Consider the following 17,612-nt stretch of genomic DNA (forward strand, 5'->3'; position numbering starts at 1 on the left):
AATGGACTTTTGAGACAGTAAGTATGGATTTCATGAGGAACATTAAGGGAGAAGTTAAATGTAAATTCCCCACCTCAAGATATGCAAAAACCTAGACTTTTGAAACTATGCTCTGAGGAGTGGGTCATTGTCTGCTGTCCAGTCTCTGGGAACCGGTAGTCAAAGCCAGAGTTATGAAAACAAAAGGCTGAACTGCCCAGCCTGGGTTCTAGTTCTGAATCTGAAACAGTTATGAACTTGTCACCATAAGGAAAACCCAGCTGTGGGTTTTGAAGGACTGACACCGACCAGAGCTTGAGACTGGAGTTGGGGGTGATCTCTGGTAAGCTTTTTAGCATGCATAAGCAGCAGAGAGTCCTGTGGCACCTTATAGACTAACAGACGTATTGGAGCATGAGCTTTTATGGGTGAATACCCACTTCATCTGATGCATCCAACGAAGTGGGTATTCACCCACGAAAGCTCATGCTCCAATATGTCCGTTAGTCTATAAGGTGCCACAGGACTCTTTGCTGCTTTTACAGATCCACACTAACACGGCTACCCCTCTGATACTTAGCATGCATAGGTTCTTTTATTGTTTTTAATATGTCTTCTCCAATATGTTTACCCTGTATTACAAGATGGCATGTACAAATGACTGTCATTCAGCATCAAGTTTTTAATGCCTATTAGGGATGCAAAAAGAACATCTGCTCACCTTCCCTGGGGGAATAGGGCCTGCAATTGTTTGTTACGCAGGAAGTGTGCATAGCACTGGTTCCAAAGCAAGTACAGCACACAAGTCAGTCTGCCAAGTCTCAGCTAAAAGTGCTCTCAGAAAAGTGACAGTTATGTCACTGTCCATGGTGGAAACTCATAAGCTCAAAAACATTAAGACTCAAATAGCTTATTTAAGCTTATTTTAACACCTCCCCAGACCACTTCAAGCCTTGCACTAATCCTAGAGAAGCACTACAAACATACTGCATTTAACAAGTGACGCTATACTGTCAGTCTAAGGCTTAGCAACTGTACCTGTGTACAGAAGTACATCCAAAGCCCTCCTTAAATGGACCACACAACTGCAATCCTTAAATCAAATTCAAAATTGTCATTATCCAACTTATCGGCTTTATAAGGCTGGGAATTACCTCGCTGCATGGCAGTCCTTGCCCCTCCATAAGGATTAATTCAAGTGATCTACCAAGATAAGCTCAAATACTCTGAATTTCTGCTCTCCCACTTATCAAGGTGGAGCTATGCTACTTGAATTATTCCTAAAAGCTGCCACAAAAATTTAAGGACATCATAATTCACCCTCTTCATGAAGAGGGGGAAGGTACTTTATGTTTTACAAGAGGCAACAAGCCAGTGTGAGATCATCTACTACTGGAGAATTATTTCATGTCATACTGGAACACTAGGATGCAATATGAGACAATAACATGGGGAAAGTAAAGGGCTGCTAAAACTTTAATAGGAAAAAAAAGGATGAGCCACTTTCTTCTCAATGCTAAGGACTGATATGTCCTAGAGGGCCTAAAAACATTTAGTTTGCTGAAAAACCATGTAGCTAAACACTGTTTAATATTCCAGCAATACCCAAGGTGGTTTATTTGCCAAAAATATTCCTATGATTTTAACAGTTACCCCATACACTCCTACATTACCATCTTTCAGTGTCAGAAATAGAGCAATCATTCAGGTAGGTGAACCAGCCCAAAGGTAGTGCTTTCTCTCTTATGAAGTTTTTAGATCTAAAATGAGAGTGCTGCAAAAGCAGCATTCAGCTTGGTGGAAGGCAGTGAGGAGTAATGGAGGGAGAGATGCTGAACAAAACACCCAGAGAGGTGGTGACTGAAACATAGGGGAAACCAAAGAGGAATAATCATGGGATGGAGCAATCCAAGGATGGACAGTTTAGGGAGGTGCAATTCCTTTCAGGTTTGGGAGCACAAGACTATCATATAGCCCTTGTACATGGTCTGGACAGAGATATTAGACCAGGGGTGGGCAAACTACTGCCCACCAGCCGTTTTAAGCCAGCCCTCGAGCTCCCACTGGGAGCTCCAGCCTTGGCAGATGGGTTGGGGGCCGCTCCACGCGGCTCCCAGAAGCAGCCACATGGCCCCTCTCGCACGCTCCAATAGGAGCTGAAGGTGCAGTGCCTGTGGACGGGGCAGTGAGCAGAGTTGTCTGGCCGTGCCTCTGCACAGGAGCCAGAAAAGGGACATGTCATTGCTTCTGGGAGCCGCTTGAGATAAGCGCTGCCGAGAGCCTGCACCCCTGAGCCTCTCCCCATGCCCCAATCGCCTCTCAATCCCCCTCCCACCCTCCAAACCCCTTGGTCCCAGCCCAGAGCTCCCTCCTACACCCCAAACTCCTCATCCCTAGCCCCACTCCAGAGCCTGCACACCCAGCCAGAGTCCTCACCTGCCCCCCCCACGCTCCCCAGTCCTAGCCCAGAGCCCCCTCCTGCACCCTGAACTCATTTCTGGCTGCACCCCAGAGCTTGCACCCCCAACCAGAGCCCTCACCCACATCTCAACCCTAATTTTCTGAGCATTCATGACCCACCATACAATTTATATTCCCAGATGCGGCCCTCAGGCCAAAAAGTCTGCCCACCATAGCAGTTGAATGACAAGACTAAAAGCAAGTTATATGGCCCTTTTCACATTCAAAGCAGTCTGTCCCCTTGTTTCCCATATACTACTTAGTACAAGTCAAACAATATATAATAAAAACATCACTTTAGTCCAAGGTTTTTAGCTTGCCACTGATTCTGTTTTACCAAAAAAGCCGACCCTTGTTAGATGTCCACTCGTTCACCGGGACTAGAAATGGTTCAACACTCAGCCTATGGGACACTGAGCCCTTCAAAACCATGGCAGCAGACCCCATCTGAGGCAACAGACACATTTTGCCTTGCATGTGGTCACAGATCCTAGCAAGTGCCCCCTCCTGGCCTCCTACTGGGACTGCTTTGAGATGAATCCAAGCCTGATGCTCTGGATCCCCAAGTGTTTCAAGCTTCTGGAGAGTCAACAAGCTGTAGTACAGTTTCCTCCCTTGGCCTGTCTGGCACATCTTCTGGGCCCTGACTTTGTCTGCTACTTCTTCTCAGAAATGAAACTCCTCAGCTCACCTGCCTTCAGCGCCCAAGACCAGCACTGACCCTTGCAAGATACCCCAGTTACTTAAACACACCCTGTCCCAGAACTCCATCCCTAAGGTGTGAAGCTTCTGGTTTACAGTTTAATTCTCTTAGGGGCACACAGCAGTTGTGAAGTTAATGCACACTCACATTCTGCACAGAGTCTAACTCAATTTACTCTTTGATACTTAATCATATAAAGCACAAGAGTACAAATCATCCAAAACAAATGCTACCTGCAGGTCACTTTCTATCTCACCCTTCTCTTGGAAGTCCTTAGGGATCATAAATGTCCAGCAAGTTGTCTCTAGAAGGTGTCCCCTGCCTCATGATGACCATCACGTGGGGAGTAGTCTCTTCCTCATAGACTTGAGAAGATGACCCCAGAGCAGAACAATTTCTGCCCTTTTTAAAACTTTCACCCCTGTGTCAGGTGCCACCCTTGTAAGCTTTCCCACATAAGCATAGGTGCTGACTCTGTGGGTATTCCAGGGCTAGAGCACCCATGGAGAAAAATTAGTGGGTGCTCAGCATCCACCAGCAGCCAAGCCTGCCCCCCCCAGCGGCCCCACTGATCACTCCTCCCCCTCCATCCCAGGGCCTCCTGCCCAAGGTGAACAGCTGTTTCACGGCGTGCAGGTCAACTCTGGGAGGGAGAAGGAGGAGCAAGGAAGAGGTGCACTCGGGGGAGGAGAGGCAGTGAAGGGGTGGGGGCTGGGAGGGGGTGAGCATCCCTCGGGTAGAGAGGAAGTCAGTGCCTATGCACGTAAGCACAAATCCCTGTCAGATAACACTGTTGCCAAGGTGACTTCCCCCCTACTAAACTTGTTCTTCTGGGCAGGGACCAATCCTCTGTCTAAAGTGACTAGATGTCCAACAATTGAGTACTTAGAATGAGCTACCCTCTACTGTGACCTGAAGTAGAGGTTAGTGTACCTTGAAAGCTTGTCTCTTTCATCAACAGAAATTGGGCCAAGAAAAGATATTACCTCACCCACTTAGCCCTGGTCTACACTAGGAGTTTAGCTCGAATTTAGCAGCATTAGATCGATTTAACCCTGCACCCGTTCACACGACCAAGCCATTTTTGTCAACTTGAAGGGCTCTTAAAATCGATTTCTGTACTCCTCCCCAACGAGGGGATTAGTGCTGAAATCAACCCTGCTGGGTCGAATATGGGATAGTGTGGATGCAATTTGACAGTATTGGCCTCTGGGAGCTATCCCAGAGTGCTCCATTGGGACCGCTCTGGACAGCACTCTCAACTCAGATGCACTGGCCAGGTAGACAGGAAAAGCCCCATGAACTTTTGAATTTCATTTCCTGTTTGGCCAGCATGGCGAACTGATCAGCACAGATGACCATGCAGAGCTCATCAGCACCAGTGACCATGGAGCCCTAGAATCGGAAAAGAGCTCCAGCATGGACCGAACGAGAGGTACTGCATCTGATCGCTGTATGGGGAGACAAATCCATGCTATCTGAACTCCATTCCAGAAGACGAAACGCCAGAATATTTGAAAAAAAATCTCTGAGGACATGAAGGACAGAGGTTATAACAGGGACCCGCAGCAGTGCCGCGTGAAACTTAAGGAGCTCAGGAAAGCCTACCAAAGAACCAGAGGGGCAAACGGCCACTCCGGGTCAGAGCCCCAGACATGCTGCTTCTATGATGAGCTGCATGCCATTCTAGGGGGTGCCCCTACAACTACCCTACCCCTGTGCTTCCCTCCTCCCCCACCCCTCCCGGGCTACCTTGACAGTGATCCCCCCATTTGTGTGATGAATTAATAAAGAATGCATGAATTTGAAACAACAATGACTTTATTGCCTCTGCAAGCAGAGATCAAAGGGGGAGGGAAGGGCGGTTGGCTTACAGGGAAGTAGAGTGAACCAAGGGGGCAGGTTTTCATCAAGGAGAAACAAACAGAACTTTCACACCATAGCCTGGCCAGTCATGAAACTGGTTTTCAAAGCTTCTCTGATGCACAGTGCACCCTGCTGTGCTCTTCTAACCGCCCTGGTGTCTGGCTGCGTGTAATCAGTGGCCAGGCGATTTGCAGCAACCTCCCACCCCACCACAAACGTCTCCCCCTTACTCTCACAGACATTGTGGAGCACACAGCAAGCACTAATAACAATGGGAATATTGGTTTCACTAAGGTCTAACTGAATCAGTAAACTGCGCCAGCGAGCTTTTAAATATCCAATAGCACATTCTACCACCATTCTGCACTTGCTCAGCCTATAGTTGCACTGCTCCTTACTACTGTCCAGGCTTCATGAGCCATGGGAGCAAGGGGTAGGTGCAACTGCGCGGTGCTTCCGACTGGGAAAGAGCCCGAGGCAGGAGCCTCCAGCTGGCATAATATTCCAGGCAGGAATGAATCTCCATTAGACGAAATTTAAAGAAGAGAATGACCTGGAGTCATTCCCATTTTTGTCCAAGCGCCCCCGACTGACCTCACTGAGGCCAGCCAGGAGCACCCATGTCTGCCCAGGCACCCCGACCAACCTAACCGAGGTCGGCCAGGAGCACCCACAGGATGACGATGACGGCTAGCAGTCGTATTGCACTGTTTGCCATCCACAAGGCAAGGCAAGGGGATGCTGCTGTGTCGTACTGCAGTACCGCATCTGCCAGCAGCACCCAGGAGACATACGGTGACAGTGAGCTGAGCGGGCTCCATGCTTGCCGTGGTATATCATCTGCACAGGTAATCCAGGAAAAAAGGCGAGAAACGATTTTTTGCCGTTGCTTTCACGGAGGGAGGGGGCCTGACGACATGTACCCAGAACCACCAGCGACAATGTTTTTGCCCCATCAGGCTTTGGGAGCTCAACCCAGAATTCCAATGGGCAGTGGAGACTGCGGGAACTGTGGGATAGCTACCACAGCACAACGCTCTGAAAGTCGACGCTAGCCTTGGTACTGTGGACACACACCGCCGACTTAATGCGCTTAGTGGGGATACACACAAATCGATTGTATCAAATCGATTTCTAAAAAATCGACTTCTATTAAATCAACCTAATTTCATAGTGTAGACATACCCTAGAGGGTAGGAGAGGGTCTCTAAGGGTATGTCTACACTATGAAAAAAAATTGGTATTTTTTTGCCAGAAGCTTTTGGAATCTCAAACCAATATGGGGGCAAACAGACCATGGATCAGGCAAAAAACTGCACACTCAAAATGGATGTTGCCAGCTTGACAGAGAGTTCATAATCTCACACAGAATTCATAAATTACACAATCCTCAAAATCATTACACATGCAGCCAATTATGTTTGGCAGCACTTAGAGGTTGAAGGGCAATGCTGACTAGCTTCAAAGAGTGTCCATTTTCAGTTCACTTTAGCCAGGAATGGCCAAGATGCAAGGAATCAGACAAGGGACACAGCTTTCACTTTGGGGGAAGGTGGCAGGACAGCTTTCTGAAATCAAACGGTTCAGCTAACTTCTTCCATTCTCCCCAACCAAGAGAAACTAGTTAGACCAGTAGTCTAATAACTCATCCCTAATGAATAATGACTAACACTTGTTTGTACTGAAGGATGGGTCATCCTTATCATATTGGTTATCTCAGGAAGTGCAGCAGAAAACCGAGTTTCTGATGCAAATAATTTTTTCTGCATTAGCAACGTTTAGTTGCTCCAATTGTCAGAAATGGGTCATTCTTCTAATGTAGGCCAGGCAAAAGAGGTCTCTAGAGACAGTCCAACACCAGAACCCATCTGGAGACATTATAGAAGTGTTATGTTAAGGATTTTAGCTTGGTGGACAAATTGTGGTCACACCATGCACACCCTAAGACGAAAAGGAGACAAAGAAATGTGATGAGCTCTACAGTATTTTTACAACTCATCTGACAGTCATGCTTCTTAAGAAGGATTTTCACTACTCTTGATTTGAAATTGTAGTTATGATATGGGATATTCCAGGAGAGTAGGGCTCTGAAGAGCTGAGTAAATTGTGATCTTTGGGGATAAGCTACTTCAGCCTTAGTGTGGGGGTGGGGGTGGAGAAGAGAATGTAGAGAAGAGGAGTCCTTCCCTGAGAGTCTGGCAAGCCAAGCAGTGCCACAGATTATTCCTGCAGGTAGTCATTAGTAGAGAGTTTTAATATTGTCACAAAAATTCCAAATCCACACAATCCAGGGAAACTATTGGAACCCTGCTAAGCAACAATGTTTGAACGGTTATTGCTACAGTTGTTTCAGCCATGGAATGGAGAGCATCATTGGGCACATGCTATACCTAAACCTATCAGTTCAATGAAAGACAAAGGAAAGCTTCTACAATAAGAACATTTAAACTCTTTCTAGGAACAAAGGGGTTATCACCAGACTTTGGTTTTGACGGATACACTTACCATTACATTGATAATGAATATGTACGAGCAATACTGAACAACCTACACTGAAATCCTAGAGGAACTCAGACTGCTGATAAACATAAGTAACCATAGTCTTTCCTCTAAAACTTGGGGGGGGGGGGAAGAGGAGAGAAAGAAATCAAAGTTTGAAATATTATATATCTATATATAGGAAGCCCATCCGCAAATTTTGTTGCATTACTAGAAGTGTTAGCTTAGGGACAGTTGCAATAATTTCTCCTTGTTTTAAAAAAAAAAAAAATCAATGGGCAATTACTACTGTATTATGTCCAGAACTCCTTGAGTTCACCACCATCTGAACACTGCATAGATGGAGAATACAAATTAAAGTTCTTTCAGGAATCCAGCCCAATTCTATTTGCCTCAATGGCATATAAGAATTCACCACACTGTTTCCCCCTCCCCCAATCTCTATATAGGAGGAAATCATGAAGATTAGGCATTCAGAACCAGTATGCAGCACAAATGTAGATTATATTTTAAGAGCTTTAGTAAATAAATCACTCATGTTTGAAAACATTTGTAATTTACTTCTGTATACAGCTCCTTCACACAAGACAGCTCTCCAACCACATTCTTGCATCACGTAACCATTAAAATCTTACCCTCCACACCCATACCTCTCTGGAGAAGTCAGCTGCAACATAGAATCAAATCATAGGTTTCACTGCATGTTCCCTTGCTTCACAATAATTCTTATTTTCAGAAGCAACCATTTAGAAAAAAAATTCTCTCTGACATTACTCAATGGGCTTTATCCACTGAGGAAGGCAAGCTATCTAAACAGCAGACAAGCAGCAAGCCCTGGCCATAATAGTCAATATTTGCTGAAAGATAAAGACCTTGATAAATTAGTTGTTAAGATCATACATCTTATTACCACCCGTCAAATTCCTCAGACCAATAGCGTCAACACTAATGGCTACTATAATGGCCAATACCTGCAAAAAAGTGAAGTACCTGACTCATTCACACTCCACTCCACTCCAATTGTTTAAAATGGTACTGGTTTATACAGCAGGTTTTGTAGTACTATACCACATGTTGTAACATTCCGCCTCAAGCCATCCAATAGGACATTGTCAGGCTTTTTCTCTCCCTCTCTTACTACTTCCAGTCCTTCCTTCTCACTTCTTCTGAGCAACTCTTCCCATCACTCCCTCTCTGTATCTGTCACATAACTTACCCCTATCTCAATTTTTAATCACTTTCCTCACCAATTTTGACTCTGGCTTTCCACATCTTCACACTTATCCTTGGCTGATTATCCATCATCCATCATTGCCTCCAAACTTTTTTCAGTCACTACTTTCCAGGACAGAATCCCCCATCCTGCAAGTATGGCCTACATTTTTTGATCCTAGATGTATGACTTTACATATGGCCATATTAAAATGTATTCTGTTTGCTTGTGCCCAGTTTACCAAGTAATTCAGATCACTCTGTCCACTTAATTATTTACCTGCATGCTTTCTTTCCTCGGTTCTCAGAAAAAAAAAATCATCCATTGACCTCACTTACCTTCCAGCTCTTCACTTTTAAGATTAAGTGAGCCATAGACAACTGCTGTCTTGAGTTCTTTAGCTCCAATTCTATTTTCTGTTCTCTCCACTCTGTTTTCCACATTTTTCATTCCATTGAAATTGCTCTCTTCAAAAATATATCCAAGTCTAAGTAGCCAAAAATGTTGGGTCCAGGGCTCCACCCTTATCCTCTTTTAACCTCTACTGCTTTTGACCCGGTTGTAAATTCATTCCCAATATCTTATCTACCTTGCTCTTGTGTGATACTAACCTCTACTACAGGGGCGAGCAAACTTTTTGGCCTGAGGGCCACAGCAGTTTCAGAAATTGTATGGAGGGCCGGTTAGGGGAAGCTGTGCCTCCCCAAACAGCCAGGCATGGCCTGGCCCCTGGCCCCTATCCGCCCCCGCCCCCCCCTTCTTATCCCCTGATGCCCCCCCCTTCTTATCCCCTGATGCCCCCCCAAGGACCCCACTTCCTGTCCCCATACCACCCCCAGAACTCCCACCCGATTGCCCCCCCACCGCCCCATCCAACCCCCCCTCTCCTTCCTGACTGCCCCCCTGGGACCCCAGCCCCATCTAACCCCCCTGTTCCCTGCCCTCTGACCGCCCCAACACCTATCCACACCCCTGCCCCTGACCACCACCCTGAACTCCCCACTCGCCCCCTTCCTGCACTGCCTGGACCACCGGTGGCTGGTGGCCGCCCAGCTGGAGACAGCCATGCAATGTGCAGCACAGAGCACCGGGTCAGGCCCCGGCTCTGCAGCTGCACTGCCCCAGGAGCTCGCAGCCCTGCTGCCCAGAGCATTGGGCCAGGAGCTCAGGGACCGGCCCACAGGCCATAGTTTGCCCACCTCTGCTCTACTAACTATTCAGAAAATCCTCCTCTTGGTCTCTCCCAATGTCCTTGGGGATACTACAGAGCTCTCTGCCCTATGTCTTGCCATTCTACACCCTCTTTGGGTGATCTCATCCACAAAGTCATTAGCTTTCTTGAAAGTCCACTCTTGTCATATCTTCAGGGAATTTACCAACTGAAAATAGCAACCATGAGCTGTAACTGGGAACCGCTTATATATTCTATAAAAACCTCAAACTTTATGTTACCAAGACTCAACCAATCACAATATCAACCGTGTATATACTGAGCACCTTCTTCCTCTGCCTGAAGATTATAAACTCACTAGGGAGGGATCTGGCATACTTTTCTGTTTGGAGAGCACATACTCAGGGCTGGATTAATGCAAGGACGTTGGGGGGCTACAACCCAAGGCCTTAGACTTCAAGAGGCTCCCCAAAATATATAATTTATTGCACTGTTTTCAATTGGCAGCCCTTAGGCCAGATCTGGCCCTCATGGGACTTCTATTTGGCCGACCACTGGCCATCAGTTGTTCCTTCATGCTGCCTAAGAAGCAACAGCCAGAGTTCCTCAGGAAGCAGCACAGCTCTCTCCACAGCCCCTCAGGAGCCAAACCTATTCTCACAGGAAGGGAGGGGGGAGGAGTGGTCCCTGCTCACAAGAGGAGAGGAGGGGGAGCAAAGAGAGCCCTGCTGCTCATGGTAGCTTCCTTCCCTCTTCCCTCCTCTCTTCCTATGAACACGAATGGCTCCTCCACTCCTCCCCCTCCCTCCCTGTAGCACCCAGGCTGGGAGAGGATGTGGGGGTGATGAACAACTCCTGGAGTTACCTACTCCTCCTGCACAGGAGAACCAAATTGCAATGCCTCTCCCCAGCCTGGGAGGGGGGAGGTGAAGAACTCCAATAAGAAGAGGTGAAGAACTCCTCCTCTGCCTCCTGCCCACGGCAATCAGCTAGCTTGTGGCATTTTGGAGGAGTGAGGACTCGGCGCACAGGCTCCTTCTCCCTCCCCTGCCTCCCGAATGCCACAAGCCAGCTGATTGCCCTGGGTAGGAGGTGGGGGGGGAGGAAGGAGGGGAAGCCTGCGCCAAGTCCTCGCTCCTCCCCCCTCCCTCCTAAACGCTGCAAGCCAGCTGATTGCCCCGGGCAGGAGGGAGGACTCGGTGTGCCTCTCCCCTCCCTCCCCTGCCTCCCAAACGCGACAATCAGCTGGCTTGCTGCGTTTAGAAGGGGGGGGAGGAGGAGGAGGAGCCAGGACACAGAGTGGGAAGTAAAGGGAGAGAAGGTGGGGAAAGAGGCAGGTAAAGGGTGGGGGCTTGGGGGAAGGGGTGGAGTGGGCAGGCTGAGGGTTGAGCCCCCCGCCCTGGAACCTAACCCACCCTATTTACAGTAATTCTTACGGGAAAATTGGATTCGCTTAACATCGTTTCACTTAAAGTCGCACTTTTCAGGAACATAACTACAACGTTACATGAGGAGTTACTGTACTTACACAACGTGAAAAAATCAGTAATTGATGTACTCCACTAGTTTTACTTGATTGTGTGCTGTGCAGTACTTTTCCAAAAAAATAGACAATGCAAGCAAGTGTCAACATTTCAGGCAGTAACAAAGGGAAATTAGAGGTCCATTCTTCTCATAAATTTAACTTCTAATTTTAATTTAATATGACACAGAATTAAAGCAGAATGCTAGGGCATTACAGTTCATTTGTATAATTTTGTTTGCAAGATTGTGTTGGACTATTGCCTATCAGCATGCTTAACCTTTTATCTTCAGATTAATAAATCTAACCCAGTACACTTGGTCTTGAAAGGCTGGTGTCAGGCCCTCACTAGAGAGCAAACATCTGATGAGCCCTTTGGCCCTAGAGAGTGCTCTGTGTCTTATAAGGCCTGTCAGAAAATGTAATTGAATATCACTGGTATAGGTAATTAGGCAACTAAAGCATAGCATCTCTATGCGTATTACTACCAGGTACAAGCCAAAATTAAAATGGCTGTGTTCATTTCAACGTTCATTCAGCTTTACAATTGGTATATCATATTTAAAAACCAGAACCGAAATAACAGGTAATTTAACAACAGAGTGTTTGGCATTGGGCCTGGGCGATGGTAAAAGAGCAGATGGAAGGAACTGAATATGCAAAGAAGGACTCCCACAACTATAACAGCCCCAGTCCCTATCTAACTTAATCCAGTCCTACTTATCATATTACTGGTGCTATTGGAAATACCCATGACACTAGTCTGCAACTCCTCACAGCATGGATTCTAGTTGATTGGTACATCGATCAACTATACCACATCATATTTTTGTGGTGCTTTGTACTCTTCTTACAATCCTCAACCCTACAACTTTTTGTGACTGTCAGATTATAACAGGGGTAGGCAACCTATGGCACGTCTGCCAAAGGCGGCACACGAGCTGATTTTAAGTGGCACTCACACTGCCCAGGTCCTGGCCACTGGTCTGGGGGGGCTCTGCATTTTAATTTAATTTTACATGAAACTTCTTAAACATTTTGAAAACCTTATTTACTTTACATACATCAATAGTTTAGTTATATATTATAGACTTATAGAAAGAGACCTTCTAAAAATGTTAAAATGTATTACTGGCACGCGAAACCTTAAATGAGAGTGAATAAATGAAGACTCGGCACACCACTTCTGAAAGGTTGCCGACCCCTGGATTATAATATAGCCCATTAGATTATGGCAGTAATATCATATACACATTTTTTTATATCACAGACTGGATCCACACACACTGTAAAAGTCCAAACTCACTGCAACATTAAGGAGGACCTGTGAAGAAGACACTAAAACCCATTTAATTCTCCATTGTGCCAACTGCCCCCAACCAACCAGAATGAAGGGACATAGGGATTTAATGCATAAGTGAAAGCCATGCTTCAGGGCCCACAGGCAGAGTTGCCAAAACCACACAATATATCCAAATAACATCACAACTACAGGGAAAAAATCCACTACAAAAACACTGAGCCAGCCAAAAGTGTTCAGGTAAAGTCCTCCCTCTCCTCTACAATTACAGAGGAGAGGGTTCTGAAAGCTTGGTTTTTATTCTATGCCCTCTGGGCCTGCTCATAACTCCAGCAGTAGTCTGGCAGCTGGGATATCACAATCAGACATTGTGGAGTATCACAGATGAGCATATGGAACCCAGACAGGTGGTGGGATTTTGTTTGTTTTTAAACTTGTTTGTGGGTTGAATGCTACTCTTAGCCTGGTTAGTAGGAACATTCAGCACATAGATTTCAGTCACCTTTGCAATAAATTCACCTTTAAAAAAATTAACAGGAAATACAATTTCAACAAACTGCCTTTTTGGAGCCAGAGTAACATGGAGAGATTCGATATTTAAATAACAAATAAATGGTCATGGCACACAAGTAGCTTCATCTTACCCAATTGGGGCTTAGTTAAAATGCTGTAAAAATCTTGTATAAAACACAGAAAACACCGTGCTTACCACATTGTAAATACAGAACCAAGTACACTTAATACTTATCGAACAAAATATTAATAGAAATATGATATATTTGGACAGAGAAATGCATTAACTACTAGAGCTATATCAATTTTTGGAATCAAGCCAGCAGAAATATTCATTAAATACAACCCAGTCTCTCCCTGCTCTGATGAATCATGCCCCAAATCAAAGTTTATGAGAGGAGCTGGTCTTACAAACAAGTACCATACAAAGCTAGGGGAAAGCTGCAATACTTAAAAAACAAAGCTTCAATACTTTGAAAACATATTCTTAATTTTTTTGTATGTCACTTGAAATTTATAACTAATGCTCCATAAGGTGTTCCAGTTCAGAATTGGACATTCTTACGAATAGAAGTCATGCATTAATTACAACTTTCCACTAAGCAGCAAATCCACAGGTATCATTATAGACAGATTTATAACGGAACTGTGGTAAGGTAAGAACTGCGAGAAGATTTCACGGTTGAGTATTCTGTACACTCAGTCTGAACTGAGGAATACCACGGTATTTTCAGCAATTCTTTTTTACTCATTTGTGTAGAAATAATCCTTGAAAACTTGAAAAATGAAAAACTTCCTTCCATACCAATTTATTTTTAGCTCTCACACATTCATTTATTACATATTATGCACACTGGTGTGCTGTTAGTAATTTGTTTTCAAGGGAAGACAAATGTAGTTAATAGGCTTTTTCGAACAGAAAAATAAGCAAAAGTTGTATTTTACAAAAATCTTGACAAAGTCTCTAAACAAAGTCCACTAATTTGCTTATAGCACTAATGTATCCATTTTTCTGACCCATTCCCGAGGTCATTAAAGAGGAAAAAAATCCATTTGGCAAACACTCTCCCTTCTACCCCCCAAAAGCTCATCTATTTGTGAATTACATGTCCTTAACTGATGACCCAACTAGCATGCTGTGAGGATCAAACCCAAATACTAATATGTACTTGAGCAACAGAAAAGAAGTCAGAGCAGTTGCAGGGAGTCATCCAAATAGAGACTGCCACCTACTGTATACACAGGACGATTGTTCAAAGATGTCTAATTTAATCTCGAAAGGAAAATAAGGAAACAAAAAATTGCTCTGTCTGTATGTTCTCCCCTCACTGTGTTTATGATTTTAATCACAAATTTAGTATGTCTGTGTGTTACTCAATATATGTCAGAGAAAACTCAATATACATCTTTTAAAACCAGGAAAAAATTAATTATACAAAAATCTAATAATTAAACTAAACCTCCCCCACTATTGGTTATAGTTACCAATAACATTTAGACCAGTGAGTCTCAAACTTTTTTTTTTTACTGGTGACCCCTTTCACATAGCAAGCCACTGAGTGCACTCCCCCCTAATAAATTAAACACACTTTTTAATATATTTAATACCATTATAAATGCTGGAGGCAATGGGGTTTGGGTTTTAGGTGGAGGTTGACAGCTCACGACCCCCCATGTAATAACCTCGTGACCCCCTGAGGGGTCCCAACACCCAGTTTGAGAATCCCTGATTTAGCTGTTCTAATACTTCTATGAAGACATCACCAGATTCATACCAATTAAAAGCTACTTCATATTCCAAAGCCAGTTTGAGAACATTCATCCAGGAACTGATTGCTAACAGAGTATAATCAAACATCTCACTAGATTAGGATGCCACAGAGACTTTTTCTTCTCCTTCAGCTTGATTATAGATCTCAAAAATATCCCTTGTATATATCTGATAATAAGCTTTCCTTAAAGAACTATTTTGTAATTCTACCATTTGTTTAAATATATTGTAAACTTCCTAAACCCAGTGTAAACTAGCATCATTCTGAAAACTAGCAATGAAGAAAATACGGCATTCATTTTTAAAAATCCTATACATCATTTGACAAGCGAATTGTCTGTCATCTGTTTTACCACAATACTTACTATCCTGTCACTTAACAACTGTACAAAGATTTCCTATTCGGATAGCTGTATGCAGATGATTTGCCACTTATCCAAATAATAAGTCTGCCGGTGGAGGGAAAGGGAAGTTTGACAGGGTTTGTTTAATGATGATGGCAGAGAAGTAGTGTAAATAGCAGCACTAAAAAGCAGGAGGGATCATGTACCAAATTTTCAGACTGTAACTTGCAAGTGTAAAATGAGATCGAAAAGTTACACTTTTTCAGCTAGAAGGTACAAGAGCCTCTTTTTCATTAATACTTCTACTTTGGCTCATACTTTCTTAGTTTCTTATCTGTACATCATTACATTTGAATTTAGCCTTCATTTTAGATAGTGATCTGTAGAGGAAGATACAAATGCAGACCCTCTACAATCAAGGCACTTTTAATTCAAACTTCACGTGAATTAGCCATCACTACAGCAGAGAGCAGATATGCAATAACATAATGCTAAGAATGTTGAACAGTTGCTTTACTGAGCTGTAAGAGCACACTGTTGGCTTTGCACACCTTCCACCTTCATACCTTGCATATGTTTTATTAATTTTATTTGTTCAGCTTAATTAAAACATAGGTTGGTTTTCTAGTCCCCAAAAAAATTTATAAACAGGAGTTTAGAAGATTTTTAAAACAATGGATATTAGTCAATATTAGTAAATGAAAGGATGTTGTTGGGACATTTAAAAATGTATCACAGTTTATATAACATTAGAAAACAAAATAAAAAGAGTTCGGCACAACTATGGGAAAGCTCATGTCAATATTAATGATACATAAAAAAAATTCAGCGACACAACTGAGATGAGTTTCTAAAGGTAAAAGTAAGGCTGTCCACACTATAGTTTAACTCCTTCACCTCTGCATTCTTTGCTGCCATATGCAAAAAGGGATATCAACTCAGCATCAACTTTGACACTAGGGCATGACTCATCCTAGCCTTGATTATTCCCTCATGCACAACCTACACATTACCTTCCTCATTCCTATCCCCAAGGATCATTTTTCTGCCCTGTGTTCAGCAGATTAAGCATTACAGACAAATACGTATTTAAGAGGAAGTGTCAGTTAAACCAACCAGCCTGTATTATCTTGCTTTCAGTATACAACTTTGCTCTGAGGGAAGGCGGGAGACCAGCTTCTTACAACTATGCTACATCACTGGCTAGGGGCCAACGCGTACGGATGTGGACAATCCCGAAGACAGACTCTCTACTGACCGCCAAGAAGGAAGCCCCAGTGCCACTCCTCAGCACTTCTAAATGCAATTAGAACAAAAGCAGGCCCGTGTCACTTTATGGTTGCCCCCCTCTCTCTTGATAGCTCACGGGATCTCTCCACAGACAAAGCCCTAACCAGAAGGAGCTCTCATCATCACGAGGGTCCCCCCCGGCACCCCCCAACCTTTCCCCTCTGCCAGGCAATACGAGCCCGGAAATCAAGGTCCACCCGGGACCCGCTGACAGGAGAGGAGGTGAAATGGACAGTGCAGGGCTTCTCCCCAGTCACTGCAGCAGCAGCATCTCCTCCCACAGCCCCGGTATCCCAGCCCCTCCTGGGCCGGCGGAGCGCGCTCACCCGTCAGGCACACGCCTAAGGCACCCGGGGCCCTTCTCGGGATCCCGCCGGGGAAGCCCAAGCGGGCGGAGCAGGGCTTCCCGCGGGGCTGTGGACGGGGCAGAGCCCCCGCCCCGGGAAGTGCCTGTGTGTCTATGGGAGCTGCCGGCTCCGCCCGCCCGCCCGCCGAGGGACCCGAGCTCCCCTGCCTGCCGCGCCGGCTCCGCGAGAGGCTGAACGTGGCCGGGCTGCTCCCCCGGAGCCCGCAGCTAGTGCGGAGCTGCTGCTGCCGCACGGGGAGAAAGCGACTGCGGCGGCCCACGGGGGCTGTTGCGGTCCCGGCGCTCCCGCCTTCCCGATGTCCTGCCCGCACATCCCCCAGCCCCGCTGCCGCTCCTGCAGCACCTGAAGGGCACAGCCCCACCGCCTGCCGCGCTCACCGTCCTGTGCTGCTGGCGGTGCCTGCCCAGCCCGGGGAAGCAGCCGGCGGCTGTCAGCGCCCCTCCGCCACCGCTCCGCGAGAGGAGAAGCAGCAGCGATCTCCTCACGGCAGCCGCCATCTCTCAAGTGGAAGCAGCCCGGCCGGCCCCCGCCCCACTCAGGCAGGCGGCACCGCGGGGCTACCAGGGGCCGGGGCGGGCGTGCAACCACCAGCCAATCACCGGGCTCCCCCCGA

General features: G+C 45.7%; 1 protein-coding gene across 2 annotated transcripts in view; it reads right to left on the bottom strand.

Annotated features, from left to right (window-relative positions):
• Nucleotides 1–17,612, bottom strand: part of MCU (mitochondrial calcium uniporter) — a 147,911-nt gene extending 130,299 nt beyond the window's left edge. The window contains exon 1 of one of the 2 annotated variants that reach the window (XM_039482186.1): nucleotides 17,377–17,612. In XM_039482186.1, coding sequence (XP_039338120.1) covers nucleotides 17,377–17,496 — 120 coding nt within the window. In that variant the 5' untranslated portion in view covers nucleotides 17,497–17,612. The remainder of the gene's footprint in view (nucleotides 1–17,376) is intronic. The other variant, XM_039482187.1, reaches the window with a different exon arrangement.

The sequence above is a fragment of the Mauremys reevesii genome, linkage group 7 (genome assembly GCF_016161935.1).
Source record: "Mauremys reevesii isolate NIE-2019 linkage group 7, ASM1616193v1, whole genome shotgun sequence".
Taxonomy (NCBI): Eukaryota; Metazoa; Chordata; order Testudines; family Geoemydidae; genus Mauremys; species Mauremys reevesii.